Source organism: Sebastes fasciatus, chromosome 11 (assembly GCF_043250625.1).
Source record: "Sebastes fasciatus isolate fSebFas1 chromosome 11, fSebFas1.pri, whole genome shotgun sequence".
NCBI classification, from domain to species: Eukaryota; Metazoa; Chordata; class Actinopteri; order Perciformes; family Sebastidae; genus Sebastes; species Sebastes fasciatus.
This window is the reverse complement of record NC_133805.1, coordinates 5,058,960-5,075,413: the sequence shown is the minus strand read 5'-3', so window position 1 is coordinate 5,075,413 and position 16,454 is coordinate 5,058,960. Positions and strand designations below refer to the sequence as shown.

The 16,454-nt window shown below is 39.9% G+C and overlaps 2 protein-coding genes across 2 annotated transcripts; both read left to right on the top strand.

Moving 5' to 3' along the window:
* The first annotated feature begins 5,708 nt into the window (after window positions 1–5,708).
* LOC141776498 (tripartite motif-containing protein 16-like) lies at window positions 5,709–8,402 on the top strand. Its single transcript, XM_074650116.1, has one exon. The coding sequence runs from the start codon at window positions 5,709–5,711 to the stop codon at window positions 7,374–7,376; it is 1,668 nt and encodes a 555-aa protein (XP_074506217.1). The 3' UTR covers window positions 7,377–8,402.
* A 3,532-nt stretch (window positions 8,403–11,934) lies between these two features.
* Window positions 11,935–14,676, top strand: LOC141776496 (tripartite motif-containing protein 16-like). The gene has a single exon (XM_074650115.1). The coding sequence runs from the start codon at window positions 11,963–11,965 to the stop codon at window positions 13,634–13,636; it is 1,674 nt and encodes a 557-aa protein (XP_074506216.1). The 5' UTR covers window positions 11,935–11,962; the 3' UTR covers window positions 13,637–14,676.
* The last annotated feature ends 1,778 nt before the right edge of the window (window positions 14,677–16,454 follow it).

The window sequence follows — 16,454 nt, the reverse complement described above, 5'->3', positions numbered from 1 at the left end:
TTGTTTTGCCTTTTGTATGTTTTCTTTTTTTTCAGCCCATTCCTGTTGTTTTGGTGTCACTATTATTATTTCCTTCCTTTTTTTTCAAGAATCATGAAAGTATAGAATCCACTGAAGATCAAATATGTCCAAGTTAGTAATATCAAGCTTCACCTGTAACGGTTTAGCTGATAGGAAGAAAAGGGGACACTTTTTTAGTTGGCTTACGGATAAAAACTATGATATATTTAGTTTAAAAGAGACTCACTCTACCCAACTGGATGAGATTAAATGGAAAACAGAGTGGGGGGGTAACATATACTTTTCACACAGATGCTCAAATTCTAAAGGTGTAATGATAATGTATAAAAAGGAAGAAGATATTGTGGTCAAAGATACAATAATACATCAAGCAGGTAGATATATTATACAAGATATATTAGTGGATAGCCTAGAATTTGTATTAGTAAATCTGTACGCACCTAATTCTGACGATCCACTCTTCTTTCAAGATATATTCAACATGTTGCAAGAAAAAAAAACGACATGATAAAAATTTGATAATGACAGGAGACTACAACACTGTGTTGGATTTAGATCTGGATCGAAAAGGCATACAAACTAAGAATTACCATTCTAGAGCATATAATGCTATTTCTGGCATCATGACCTCACTAGATTTAATTGACATATGGAGATTGCAAAATCCAAAGCAAACAAGATATACATGGAGACGAGGAAATCAGGCTAGCAGAATAGATTATTTCTTAACATCATTTTCATTGACTCCAAAAATTAATAAAGTCGAGATTAAAGAGAGATTTAGGTCAGATCATCATCTTATAACCTTGAGCATTTGTACCACAACGTTTCATAGTGGTCCAGGATACTGGAAATTAAATCAGAAGCTATTGAAGGATAAAGAGTTTATAGATACAATAAACAAATTCATAAAAGATTTGATTTGTAGTGAATAATGATACAGCGGATCCTTTGATTATATGGGATGCTTTTAAATGCACCTTAAGGGGACACTGCATTCAATACAGCTCAAGGAAAATTAAAAATCGTTTGGAGAAAGAAAAAACATTGATAGCCGAGATAGAAGATTTAACAGAACGGTTAGACAATAATACAAATGTGTCACAAGCTCTACTGGACAATCTTGAGCACAAGGAAAGAGAGTTAGAAAGACTATGCAGAGAAAGCCAACGTATCATATTTGAGAAATAGAATAGAATGGATGGAAAATCGGGAGAGATCAACCAAATATTTCTTAAATCTGCAGTATAAAAACACTGTAAAGAAAAATGTTTTGAAGCTTGTAGTAGGAAATAAAATCATTGAAAAACCAATGGAAATTTTGCTGGTACAACATAATTATTTTTCAAAATTGTACTCCTTTCAGAGCCCACCAGAGGATTTATTGCCTCAAAATACTAGCCCCAATTCTCAAGACGATAATACCGTAAAGTTAACAGAGAAAGAAAAAAAATCTTGTGAGGGACTTATTACGCTGGAGGAATTACATCCAGCTATTAACTCCTTTGAAAAAGGTAAAAGTCCAGGAGCCGATGGCATACCTGTAGACTTTTATCAAACCTTCTATGAGTCTGTTAAAACACCTTTACTGAACACCTTCAACTGGTCATATAGCAAAAAACAACTTACAGAAACTCAACAGGAAGGTTTAATCTCACTATTATTGAAACAAGATTCAGGTGGAAGGTATAAAGATCCCACTACTCTAAAGAATTGGAGACCAATCACACTACAATGTAACGATGCTAAAACAGATTAAAACTAGTACTGCCCAATATTATTCATCCAGATCAGTGTGGCTTCTTACAGGATCGATCTATCAGTGACAGTATTAGACAAATAATCAAAATAATTGAATATTATGACTCAACAAAAACCCCTGCTTTAATTTTTTTTGCTGACTTTGAGAAAGCTTTCGATAAAGTACGTTTGGATCTAAGCTTTCAAATTCAACCAAATATCGCATCCTTTACTGCATTAGTTAAAGAGTTGAATAACTTCTCAGTAATTTCCTGACTAAAACCTAACTATGATAAATGTACTGTGCTGCGAATTGGATCTCTGAAAGGTACAAATTTTAATATCTATAGTAATCTGCCACTAAAATGGTCAGATGGCCCAATAGATGTCCTTGGTATACATATCCCTAAAGACATGGAACTTATCACGAAGGAAAACTTTGATAGAAAGCTACATACAGTCGACAGAAAATTAAAAGTTTGGGGAATGACTAATTTAACTTTATATGGAAAAATAACCATTTGTCCGCCAGGGCTGCGCTTTGTCACCAATCCTGTTCGTGATATTCATGGACAGGATATCGAGGCGTAGTCGGGTGGAGGAGGGTTTGCAGATCGGTGTGCTGAGGATCTCATCGCTGCTTTTTGCAGATGATGTGGTCCTGTTGGCATCATCGGTCTGCGACCTCCAGCACTCACTGGATCGGTTCGCAGCCGAGTGTGACGCAGTCGGGATGAGAATCAGCACCTCTAAATCTGAGGCCATGGTTCTCAGCAGGAAACCGGTGGTTTGCCTACTCCGGGTAGGGAATGAGTCCTTACCCCAAGTGAAGGAGTTTAAGTATCTCGGGGTCTTGTTCGCGAGTGAGGGGACGATGGAACGTGAGATTGGTCGGAGAATCGGAGCAGCAGGGGCGGTATTGCATTCGCTTTACCGCACCGTTGTGACGAAAAGAGAGCTGAGCCGGAAGGCAAAGCTCTCGATCTACCGTTCAATCTTCGTTCCTACTCTCACCTATGGTCATGAGGGTTGGGTCATGACCGAAAGAACGAGGTCGCGGGTGCAAGCGGCCGAAATGGGTTTCCTCAGGAGGGTGGCTGGCGTCTCCCTTAGAGATAGGGTAAGAAGCTCAGTCATCCGTGAGGGACTCAGAGTAGAGTCCTTGCTCCTTTGCGTCGAAAGGAGCCAGTTGAGGTGGTTCGGGCATCTAGCACGGATGCCTCCTGGGCGCCTCCCTTGGGAGGTGTTCCAGGCACGACCAGCTGGGAGGAGACCACGGGGAAGACCCAGGACTAGATGGAGAGATTATATCTCTACTCTGGCCTGGGAACGCCTCGGGATCCCCCAGTCAGAGCTGGTTAATGTGGCCCGGGAAAGGGAAGTTTGGGGTCCCCTGCTGGAGCTGTTGCCCCCGCGACCCGATCCCGGATAAGCGGTTGAAGATGGATGGATGGATGGAAAAATAACCGTGATAAATTCCTTAGTGATTCCTCAGTTTATCTATATCCTCATGTCATTACCTACCCCAGGAGAGAAGCTGTTTAAAAAACATGAGCAAAATGTGTTCAACTTTCTATGAGGTGGGAAGCCTGACAAAATTAAAAGAGCTTATCTATATAATGATTACAAACACGGTGGACTTAAATTGTTAAACCTTAAGGCACTCAACTTTGCACTAAAAGCATCCCTTATACCAAAATGTATCTTAATCTGCAGTGGTTTTCAGCAAAATTATTGAGGTCTGCTCATCTTCTGTTCCACAAAGAACTCTATCCTTACCTCCAGTTAACTGCTTTTCAGTTCACTATATTAAAGAGAAAGTCATTTCCATACTTATCAGGCTTTTTGGACGAGGCCATAGTCAGTTGGTTTCAATACCAATATCATCAACCAGAGTGAAGTTATGAAATCCAGAGCCAAGTGTTGTGGTATAATAGAAATATTTTGATTAATGATCACCCTATCTTTATTGAATCAATGTTTGAAAAAGGAATATTATTTATAAATGACCTCTTGAATAGTGGGGGCAAAATCAAGTCTTGTGATGAATTTAAAAAAGTATACGGTAATGTTTGTGACCTTTTTACATATAATCAACTCTGTGCAGCTATACCTCAGATCTGGAAAAGGAAGCTATTATTATGTACAAAACAAATGACATGTTGCCCCTACATTAAGGACACAACATGGATGAATAAGAGAAAAATAAACAAGAAAATATATCAGTTATACATGCAACTTAAACACATTTCTGCTGCACCAGTAGCTATCCAGTCAAAAATGGGAGGATTTGTTAGACAAATGTATCCCATGGAGGAAAGTATATGCATGTATTTAAACTTCTTTTGATGTCTCCATTAGAATTTTACAACTAAAACTAATCTACAAATTCTTGCCTACTAAGAGAATGCAAAAAAAATGGGGCATCCAACTATGTGACATATGTAGATTGTGTGAGGAGGAAGAGGAGTCAGACATTCATTTATTTTGGTATTGTAAGGAAGTTGCATTATTTTGGATTAAAGTTGAAAAGTGGATCTCAGTCTACAAATCAAATTTCTATAGTTGTCCTTTATCTATAATGTTTGGTGATTTAAGGGATGATGAAAAAGGAAAATACCTGAACAACATCGTCATTATGATGATGGGGAAAGCATTTATATTTAAAGCTATAAAAAGACAGCAGTTAAACACTGAACGTTTCAAAATGTTTTTGAAACATCAGTGGGTTCTTGAGAGTGATGTTAATAGAAATAAAGAACAGAATATAATTTTTGAGCGTGGGTGGGATACTTTGAGTCAGGGTGAGGATTGGAGTTAAACAAAATTTATAAATAAATAATGTCGATAAAAGGTCAACTAAAGGGATGTAAATATGTCCCTTTTTTTGTCTGTAAAATAGAATAGATAACTGTGAAAGCAAATGTGTCTAAGTGGATATCTATATGTACGCGCGTGTGGATATAGACATATGTATATACTGTATGTGTATATATATCTATATATGAGGTTGGATGTATGTATATAAACATGAATATGTATGTATATGAATATTAACTTATCTCTTGACACTGCACTATTACAACGGGTAGTACTTTTATTTATTATTTTTCTTTTTATGTTTTCTTTTTTTGTTTTATATATGTTGTTGTTGCTGTCTGTATGTGACTTTTACAAGTATGTGTATGTATTCCTTTAACATTAAATAAAAAAAAAAGAAGAAGTTCTCATGTCACCTGTGACTAGAAGTTAACGGCAATCTCTGAACTTTACCCAGCGCTATCTCTGTCAGTGTTACTGCTTTATTGGTTGTCATTCTACCATGAAGGCATGGGGGTGAAGTTTGATCCTGAAGTGACCACGCTCCTTTATTTGGTTTTCACGTTTTTCTCAGGTTAAAAGCTTTTAAAAAGTACCCTTAAAAAATGAAGAGGTAAAAAAAAACTGTTGCGTTCCAATACCCATACTACCATACTACTTAGTATGCAAGAAAACAAATGTCTTATGTCCCAATACATAGTATGTCAAATGCAGTATGCCAAAAATACCAGGATGTCCTGCTACATCTGGTCACATTTTATAGTATGAAAGCCAGCATGCTTTTCTGGCTGTTTTGACCTACAATCCTCTGCAAAGCAGATATATTGTATGTATACTGCATGTAACAGTACGTACTTTGTAAGGGCAGCTGCTGTGTACTAAAAGTAAAAGGGCAAAGTATGTGATTTGGGACGTGGTCAGTCGTGCTGCTCCATGTCCTGGAATGAATCAGCTTAATAACTCCTCCCTCCTCTTCCTGCTCTCAAACACAGACAGTTCCACTCGGTCCATTTATGTCCTTGTTCCTTCCCCTTTAGATCAACAGTTTGAAGGTGGGTGTAACTAAGATAAGTGTTGGTTCTCAGGAAATGAAACTCAGACAGTCGTTGCTACTACTGAGAGGTGAAATGGCGCAGAAAGGAGTTCAGGTGGAGAAGGAAACCTTCTCTTGTTCGATCTGTCTGGATCTACTGAGGGATCCGGTGACTACTTCCTGTGGACACAGCTACTGCATGAACTGTATTAAAAGCTACTGGGATGGAGATGATGAGAAGAAGATCTACAGCTGCCCTCAGTGTAGGCAGACCTTCACACCGAGGCCTGTCCTGATGAAAAACACCATGTTAGCAGATTTAGTGGAGAAACTGAAGAAGACTGGACTCCAAGCTGCTCCTGCTGATCACTGCTATGCTGGATCTGAAGATGTGGCCTGTGATGTCTGCACTGGGAGGAAACTGAAAGCCTTCAAGTCCTGTCTTGTGTGTCTAATCTCTTACTGTGAGAAACACCTCCAGCCTCATTATGATGTGGCTCCATTAAAGAAACACAAGCTGGTGGAGCCCTCCAAGAAGCTCCAGGAGAACATCTGCTCTCGTCACGATGAGGTGATGAAGATTTTCTGTCGTACTGATCAGCAGTGTATCTGTTATCTCTGCTTAATGGATGAACATAAAGGCCACGACACCGTCTCAGCTGCAGCAGAAAGGACCGAGAGGCAGAGAGAGCTGGAGGTGAGTCGACTCAACATCCAGCAGACGATCCAGGACAGAGAGAAAGATGTGAAGCTGCTCCAACAGGAGGTGGAGGCTGTCAATCGCTCTGCTGATAAAGCAGTGGAGGACAGTGAGAAGATCTTCACCGAGCTGATCCGTCTCATGGAGAAAAGAAGCTGTGATGTGAAGCAGCAGGTCAGATCCCAGCAGAAAAGTGAAGTGAGTCGAGTCAAAGAGCTTCAGGAGAAGCTGGAGCAGGAGATCACTGAGCTGAAGAGGAGAGACGCTCAGCTGAAGCTGCTGTCACACACAGAGGATCACAACCAGTTTCTACTCAACTACCCCTCACTGTCACCGCTCAGTGAATCTACACACTCATCCAGCATCAATATCCGTCCTCTGAGCTACTTTGAGGACGTGACGGCGGCTGTGTCAGAAGTCAGAGATAAACTACAGGACGTTCTGAGAGAGAAATGGACAAACGTCTCACAGACAGTGACTGAAGTGGATGTGTTACTGCCACAACCAGAGCCCAAGACCAGAGCTGGATTCTTACAATATTCACGAGAAATCACACTGGATCCAAACACAGCACACGCAGAGCTGTTATTATCTGAGGGGAACAGAAAAACAATATTAATGCCACAACAACAGTCTTATTCTAGTCACCCAGACAGATTCACTGGATGTTTTCAGGTCCTGAGTAGAGAGAGTCTGACTGGACGTTGTTACTGGGAGGTGAAGAGGAGAGGGACAGGAGTTAATGTAGCAGTCGCATACAAGAGTATAAGGAGAGCAGGGGGGTGGAATGAATGTGGGTTTGGATTCAATGACAAATCTTGGGCGTTAGATTGTAACCAAAATATATTTTTGTACAACAAAGTCAAAACTCCCGTCTCAGGTCCTCTGTCCTCCAGAGTAGGAGTGTACCTGGATCACAGTGCAGGTATTCTGTCCTTCTACAGCGTCTCTGAAACCATGACTCTCCTCAGCAGGGTCCAGACCACATTCACTGAGCCTCTCTATGCTGGCCTTTGTCTGCCTTATTATGATGCAACTGCTGAGTTGTGTAAACTGAAATAGACAGAAGTCATTTAAGGGTTCAATTCTGTGTTTTAACTCTTAGACTTATCTGGTGTCCATCATTGTTGTGTCATGTCTTCACTGCACAGAGATCAGCTGTCAATCAAACATTACGGGCTCTACTTTGACCAAAGAATGTTTATTACCAAGAAGTGAAAGTTAATTGTTTGTTCCATTGTAACGTCAGCGCCCAGCAGCAGAGCTACACTTCCCTCATTTTGAACTGAAAGCGACTACCAGAAGCCAGTAAAACGTCCGCCTACAAAGTGACGTACAAAAGTAAAACTACATTATTTCTATTCTATTGTCAAATTCTACCAAAACGGCCGGTGTTGAACTATAAAGTATGCATATAAGAAGTGTTTTCAGTCCAAAATGCCGGCAGCGGCTTTTGTCATAAAGGCATCAGAGTTGTGTCTCTTTGCTTCTACACTCTTTTCTTTGACATCTTCTCATGAGTTGTTCTGTAAATGTGTGAGTGTCTTCAGGTGGCGCTCCTTCCTGTGTCTGTTTCACTGCTCATGATGATCTTTGTTCACCTGAACTGATATTTCTCTGCATGAAAATGTAAACTTCTCTGTGCTCTAAATGTTTGATGAATATTTGTATATATATATATGTGTGTGTGTGTGTGTGTGTGTGTTGTTGTTTCTCTTCCACTGCACGGGTCTTAAAGGAAGGTCTAGTGATTTATTTCTTATCATAGATATTCTGTTCTCACCACTTTTTGTAAAGATATCTAGAATCACATTTATTTGTTGGGCAGACTAAATGTTGTCGTCCAGATCGACGTACAAACGAGATACTGAGATGTTTAATGAAACTGTAATTATCATGATCATAATCAATAAGGAAATCATTATTCTCTGTTACATCGCTGAGATTCTGCTCAAACAAACTGATTGTGTGGATGAAAATGAATCTGTACGTGAAATCATTGTAACAAGAGTCATTTAACAGACTTTACTGATGGGATGTGTGAACAAACTGAAGGTTTCTATAATCAATAAACAAGAATGAACTAAGTCTTTTCTTCCTGTCTTCTTTCCAGGGTATCATACAAAGCTCCAGGCTGCTTTGGATCAGGATGACGTCCTGAAATTGAACCATTTTGTCACAAATGCTTCAAAGTAGATCGTTAAATATGTGAAAAAAATGATTATAAAGCCATTTAAATATTTCAGGACAGTTTAGTTTGATAACTCCCTGTTGTCAGTCAGCTGTTTGTAACCAGTCAAAGAACAGAGTTTGTTGTGAAATCACACTGGATCCAAACTTATTTGGTGTTCATGGTATTTAACCTCCAAATCACTATTCCAATGCTTTGTTTGTTTATTATATATAAGTATGTAATAATTATGTATTAATCCAAAAATATCCCATTAAATAAGGAATAATCCCACAACATTATTCATATTTAACATTAATTATTATTAGTTATTCTCAGATGGATTTCGCTGTTTGTTGTGTGTAGAGGTGGCTTTACTTTACTGGTTAATTTCTGGACTAGCCCACACTGTCTTCTGTCTGAGTGTCCTGAATAGTGTATATAGAGTAGTCTTTGTCCAAATGAACCTGTAAAAATTCACAAGTGCATGTTTTTCTCTCAGTTTGGGGCTCCGTCCTCACTAGGCCGTCGTTTTCCTCACCCTAACAGAGCTCTTAGTGGTAGAGCGGCCCAGTGAGGGTTGTGTGTCAGTAAGAAAAGCTGTTGTTGCCTCCTGTGATCACTCATTTTAAATGTCAGCGTAGCCCATCACACAGTACGGCTGCTGTCATTAAACAGTATCACATGATATTGTGATTGAGTAATGCTCAGCAGAGCAGCAGCTTGGGAATGACTGCTGGTCAGCAGGTGGTACTATCTACAAAAATAATGTGAAACACTTCTCCTGTGATCGTTTCTTGTGTTTGAAAGTGCTTCTGTCTCCGTATATTGACTGCTGAACACGTGGAGATTCTCTCAGAAAGCGCCGACTTGGACCACAAGAGGTCAGGAGTGCTCAGTTTTAAAGTGGTCTGAGGATGTTAATCCACCAATCTGACAGCCTGAACTCATTCAGTCAAAGTCCAAGCCAAGCTTTCACATCTAGCTGTTAGTCTGAAGGACATGAATGTCATCAGGACACTGATCCATATCACAGTCAGATGCTGAACTAGCAGTCCTGAACCTCGTCATCGCTGTCATTACTGTGAATGCTCATTTTGATCCAGAGATTTCTGTAGAAAAGGTGACCGATGGACAGTATTTCAGACACTGCAGTGAGCTTAATGGAGATTGTCTGACCTCTTGACCTCTTGTAGAAGACATTGCATGGTTTGAAGGACAGTGAACGGCCGTATTGTTGCTATGTGATTGAACGTGCATCATTAATTAAATTTGGCACGGATGTAGGTTTATACGTTATGAAAAGATGTAGATATCGGGGCGCTGCCAATTTGCCAAATAGGCGCTAAATATTCCTAAATGTTGCAGAAAACTGATTTTATGACTCTTGATGATTTCCAAGGTGCGTTCAAGCTGATGAGATCAGATGTCAGAAGATCACAGGCATGATTTTATTTACCTCTTTATTTTTTAAGGGTTCTTTTTAAAAGCTTTTAACCTGAGAAAAACGTGAAAATCAAATAAAAGGAGCGTGATCACTTCAGGGTCAAACTTCACCCCCATGCCTTCATGGTAGAATGACAACCAATAAAGCAGTAACACTGACAGAGATAACGCTGGATACATTTCTTAGTCACCAGTAACCTCTAATCACAGTTAAAGTGATACTGAACTTTGGTAGATCTTTGGGTTGTATTGCTCACTAGACGTGATATCGGCCCAACTAAAGGAGAAAATCATCATCAATTGCTTCTGCTGCTTCTTTTCTCTCTCCATTCAGTCCTGTTGCTAGTGAAACAGGTCGCTAAGGTTGATGTCACTCATAACTCGTTTAGTTACCTGAAAAGGTGTGTCTCGGTCCGCCTCCAAGCCGACTCTGGTGCGGTTTGTTTATGTAATTTTAGCATGATTTCAAAAGCTAAACTACTAATAAATCCATCTGCTGATTGTGAAATCTGTTCAGGAAGTGATCTTATTGATCTGTATTTAAGGCCATGTATAGAAGCACAACCCCCCCTCCAAAAAATAAATGTAAATAAAAAAGTGCTATTGCATATCAAAAAAAGAAAAGAAAAACTGAATCCTACTGGAGTTGGCACCTTGCTGTGGTGGATAAGCTTGTGTGTCTCTTTAACCCCGTATTTCAACAGGAGACTGATCTAAGTTTCCTTATAAGTTCCACCAAGTCAGCTTGGTCACAGGTTAGAGACCGGACAAATATCAGCTCCTTTGCTCAGATTTGAAGGCCATTGCAAAAATGAAACATTGTCATATGAACCTGAAGTGCTGACTCAAACTAAGAAGTTCTCATGTCACCTGTGACTAGAAGTTACCGGCAATCTCTGAACTTTACCCAGCGTTATCTCTGTCAGTGTTACTGCTGGCAATACAACCCAAAGTTCTACCAAAGTTCAGTTTCGCTTTAACTGTGATTAGAGGTTACTGGTGACCAAGAAATGTATCCAGCTTTCAAGCTATCTGTCAGTTTTACTGCTTTATTGGTTGTCATTCTACCATGAAGGCATGGGGGTGAAGTTTGATCCAGAAGTGACCACGCTCCTTTTATTCGATTTTCCTGTTTTTTTCAGGTTAAAAGCATTTAAAAAGTACCCTTTAAAGATAAAGAGGTAAAAAACATCATGCCTGTGATCTTCTGACATCTGATCTCATCAGCTTGAACGCACCTTGGAAATCATCAAGAGTCATAAAATCAGTTTTCTGCAACATTTTGGAATATTTAGCGCCTATTTGTCGATATTCGTCCCTCAGGGTCCAAAAAAGCAGCGACCCGACATCTACATATTTTCGTAACATATAAACCTACATCTGTGCCAAATTTGTTGCTTTTATCGCAAAACGCACAATTGTTACGAATATTTCAGCTTAGCTGCCCCAATATTACATGAGATTTTTATATTGTTTTAATTTTTATTCTGTAAATTTTTAATCTGGAAAGAACTTTGTACTTAAGTTTGACAAGTGTTATATAAATTATTATTATTATTATTACTACACTAGTTGCCTAGGTTACTTATCTCTACTTTCTTACGTAAAACGAAAAATTAATCAGTAAAACAATGGCTTATGAGATTTCTTAAAGACAATCACTGCAGCCTCAGGAGTGTGTGTAATGTGTCACTAGTCTGTCTGTAAACGGCTGCATGCAACAGTACATACTTTGTAAGGGCAGCTGCAGTGTACTAAAAGGAAAAAGCAAAAGTATGTGATTTGGGACGTAGTCAGTCGTGCTGCTCCTCGTCCTGGAATGAATCATAGCTTGATAACTCCTCCCTCCTCTTCCTGCTCTCAAACACAACCCACTCCAATCGGTCCATTTATTTCCTTGTTCCCTCCCCTTCAGATCGACAGTTTAAAGGTTGGTGTAACCAAGATAACACATGATGATTAGATCAGAGCTCAAACTAGTGTCGGTTCTCAGGAAGTGAAACTCAGACAGTCGTTGCTACTGAGAGGTGAAATGGCGCAGAAAGGAGTTCAGCTGGACGAGGAAGCAATCTCTTGTTCGATCTGTCTGGATCTACTGAAGGATCCGGTGACTACTTCCTGTGGACACAGCTACTGCATGAACTGTATTAAAACCCACTGGGACAAAGAAAAAGAGAAGAAGATCTACAGCTGCCCTCAGTGTAGGCAGACCTTCACACCGAGGCCTGTCCTGATGAAAAACACCATGTTAGCAGATTTAGTGGAGAAACTGAAGAAGACTGGACTCCAAGCTGCTCCTGCTGATCACTGCTATGCTGGACCTGAAGATGTGGCCTGTGATGTCTGCACTGGGAGGAAACTGAAAGCCTTCAAGTCCTGTCTGGTGTGTCTGGCCTCTTACTGTGAGAAACACCTCCAGCTTCATTATGACTCAGCTCCGTTCAAGAAACACAAGCTGGTGGAGCCCTCCAAGAAGCTCCAGGAGAACATCTGCTCTCGTCACGATGAGGTGATGAAGATTTTCTGTCGTACCGATCAGCAGTGTATCTGTTATCTCTGCTTAATGGATGAACATAAAGGCCACGACACCGTCACAGCTGCAGCAGAAAGGACCGAGAGGCAGAGAGAGCTGGAGGTGAGTCGACTCAACATCCAGCAGAGGATCCAGGACAGAGAGAAAGATGTGAAGCTGCTCCAACAGGAGGTGGAGGCTGTCAATCTCTCTGCTGATAAAGCAGTGGAGGACAGTGAGAAGATCTTCACCGAGCTGATCCGTCTCATGAAGAAAAGAAGCTGTGATGTGAAGCAGCAGGTCAGATCCCAGCAGAAAAGTGAAGTGAGTCGAGTCAAAGAGCTTCAGAAGAAGCTGGAGCAGGAGATCACTGAGCTGAAGAGGAGAGACGCTGAGCTGAAGCTGCTGTCACACACAGAGGATCACGACCAGTTTCTACTCGACTACCCCTCACTGTCACCACTCAGTGAATCTACACACTCATCCAGCATCAATATCCGTCCTCTGAGCTACTTTGAGGACGTGACGGCGGCTGTGTCAGAAGTCAGAGATAAACTACAGGACGTTCTGAGAGAGAAATGGACAAACGTCTCACAGACAGTGACTGAAGTGGATGTTTTACTGTCACAACCAGAGCCCAAGACCAGAGCTGGATTCTTAAAGTATTCACGAGAAATCACACTGGATCCAAACACAGCAAACAGACTGCTGTTATTATCTGAGGGGAACAGAAAAGCAACATTAACGATGCAACATCAGTCTTATCCTAGTCACCCAGACAGATTCACTGATTGTTGTCAGGTCCTGAGTAGAGAGAGTCTGACTGGACGTTGTTACTGGGAGGTGGAGAGGAGAGGGGGAGTAGTTAATGTAGCAGTCACATACAAGAGTATCAGGAGAGCAGGGGGGTGGAATGAATGTTTGTTTGGAGGCAATGACAAATCTTGGGCGTTACATTGTGACCTAAACAGTTATACATTTTGGTACAACAATGTTAAAACCCCCGTCTCAGGTCCTCAGTCCTCCAGAGTAGGAGTGTACCTGGATCACAGTGCAGGTATTCTGTCCTTCTACAGCGTCTCTGAAACCATGACTCTCCTCCACAGAGTCCAGACCACATTCACTGAGCCTCTCTATGCTGGACTTAGGCCTTATGATTATGAAGTCACTGCTGAGTTGTGTAAACTGAAATAGACAGAAGTCATTTAAGGGTTCAATTCTGTGTTTTAACTGTTAAACTTATCTGGTGTCCATCATTGTTGCTGCAGAGCTGATTTTTCTTTTCATGTCTTCACTGCACAGAGATCAGCTGTCAATCAAACATTATTTAACCAAAGAACGTTTATTACCAAGAAGTGAAGTTTAATTGTTTGTTCCATTGCAACGTCAGCGCCCAGCAGCAGAGCTACGCTTCCGCCATTTTGGACTGAAAGCGACTACCGGACGCCAGTAAAACGTCCGCCTACAAAGTGACGTACAAAAGTAAAACTAAATTATTTCTATTCTATTGTAACATTCTACCAAAACGGCCGGTGTTGAACAATAAAATAATATGAATACAAGAAGCCTTTTCAGTCCAAAATGGCAGCAGCGGCTGTTGTCAAAAAAGCAGCAGAGTTGCGTCTCTTTGCTTCTACACTCTTTACTTTGACATCTTCTCATGAGTTGTTCTGTAAATGTGTGAGTGTCTTCAGGTGGCGCTCCTTCCTGTGTCTGTTTCACTGCTCATGATGATCTTTGTTCACCTGAACTGATATTTCTCTGCATGAAAATGTAAACTTCTCTGTGCTCTAAATGTTTGATGAATATTTGTATATATATGTGTGTGTGTGTGTGTGTGTGTGTGTGTGTTGTTGTTTCTCTTCCACTGCACGGGTCTTAAAGGAAGGTCTAGTGATTTATTTCTTATCATAGATATTCTGTTCTCACCACTTTTTGTAAAGATATCTAGAATCACATTTATTTGTTGGGCAGACTAAATGTTGTCGTCCAGATCGACGTACAAACGAGATACTGAGATGTTTAATGAAACTGTAATTATCATGATCATAATCAATAAGGAAATCATTATTCTCTGTTACATCGCTGAGATTCTGCTCAAACAAACTGATTGTGTGGATGAAAATGAATCTGTACGTGAAATCATTGTAACAAGAGTCATTTAACAGACTTTACTGATGGGATGTGTGAACAAACTGAAGGTTTCTATAATCAATAAACAAGAATGAACTAAGTCTTTTCTTCCTGTCTTTTTTCCAGGGTATCATACAAAGCTGATGGAGGAAATGTGACTATGAGAGAATAACTGAGGCAGTTTTCCTCCTGAAACACCACAAAGTCCAGTGTTCATGTTTAGAGTCAGTCTCTGTTAAAGAAAATGAAAAAAAAGTTAAAACTAAAAGGTAACATAACTTATTTCCAGGCCGGCTCAAAACTTTGTTAACATGAGGATTTTGTTATCATAGTTATTGAACACAATCACAAGTTCATATGTTGAATACAAATTCCAACTTCTTTCCCACATACTGATAAAAGAACGGTCTTTTTTCCCACTTCAGCTCGTATTATTCCTCTGACGATACGCTCAACACTTGTTTCTACACCGTGTTCAGAAAGTTTTATTTCCACTGGGCTTGTTGTCTCCTCTGTATAACCACAGCTGTGGTGCTTTGGTGATTCTCTGAGCAACCTGGAGAGCACACAAACGGGACTATTGTTTGTTCTTTATCCAAACAGTATTATGCAGATTTAAACGCAATTGTTGTGGATTTATGGCTTTTTAAACTGTTTTGGATACATGAATGAAACCTTCTTGCCACATTCTACATCTCTTTCTTTAGATATTTACATCTCTTTCTTTATGTGCATTTATTTTTTTGTTGTAATACATGAGATTGATTTAAAGTGTGTATTCATCAAATCTCTGGATTTTGGTGTAAAATGCATTACAAGAGCCACAATGAGGTGGATCACCAGACGGCACTGAATACTTCCAGAGTGAAGACAGGTGGAGCTACAGCTGACACAGATGACGGCCTGATTACTGCAGGATGCAATCATCCAATAGGATGCTTCGTGTGTGTGTGTGTGTGTGTGTGTGTGTGTGTCTTTGTGTGTGTGTGTGTGTGTGTGTGTGTGTGTGTCTGTGTGTGTGTGTGTCTGGCAAAGCTGTATATAAAGTTGTTTTTGACACTCGCTTCTGTTTGACGTTGGTGTCGGCAGAGATGCTGGTTTCTGATTCAGTTTAACGCTCTTTGACTAAAGACAACAACATAGAAAGAGTCAAGTCTATGTAGTGTTCTCCTCTTCCAGTTTGTTCAGAGCTCCAAAGCCTCAAACACATATCTGTTGGGGTGGAAGAGCTTCTTCATTTCATTATCTGAGCAAACTAAAGAACAAGAGCCCATGCTTAAAATGCTGTTAGATAACTGGGAGTTTGGGGAATTTCTTCCTACTGCTTTTTCTTTTTAACAAATCTACAATAATAGTGAGAATCCTGTAGTTCAGTGGTTCTCAACCTTTTTTGGGCTAGCGCCCCTCTATCCATTATCCAGGTCCCTTACCGCCCCCCATCAAATCAAAGGTAGGCTAATTGTCTTCCTAAATATTAATGTTTATTATTATTATTATTATTATTATTATTATTATTATTATATAGATTATTATTTATTCATATTCTCATTATATTATTATTATTATTATTATTATTATTGTGTTATATCATTAAAAAAGCATGTGAATGGAATTTATATTTATGAGTTTTGCAACAGTTATAAATTTGACATTCAGACTTTAATTAGGTATCACAAACATACTTGCTAACTTTGAGACCTTCAGAAAAGGGAGGATTTCTAAACCAAATCGGGAGGTCTGGGGGTCCGTCCCCCAGAAAAATTAGCGTTTCATATACTTTGTTTCCTGCATTCTGGAGACTTTGAAAAGAGTGAAAATAACAAAATAATAACTTCACTGCAACTGCATTTTATGTTAAACTTTTAATTTGACCTTTAAC

Bases quoted from the DNA above. Each gene is read 5' to 3' on its own strand.
- LOC141776496 (XM_074650115.1), top strand. From the start codon at position 11,963: ATGGCGCAGAAAGGAGTTCAGCTGGACGAGGAAGCAATCTCTTGTTCG.
- LOC141776498 (XM_074650116.1), top strand. From the start codon at position 5,709: ATGGCGCAGAAAGGAGTTCAGGTGGAGAAGGAAACCTTCTCTTGTTCG.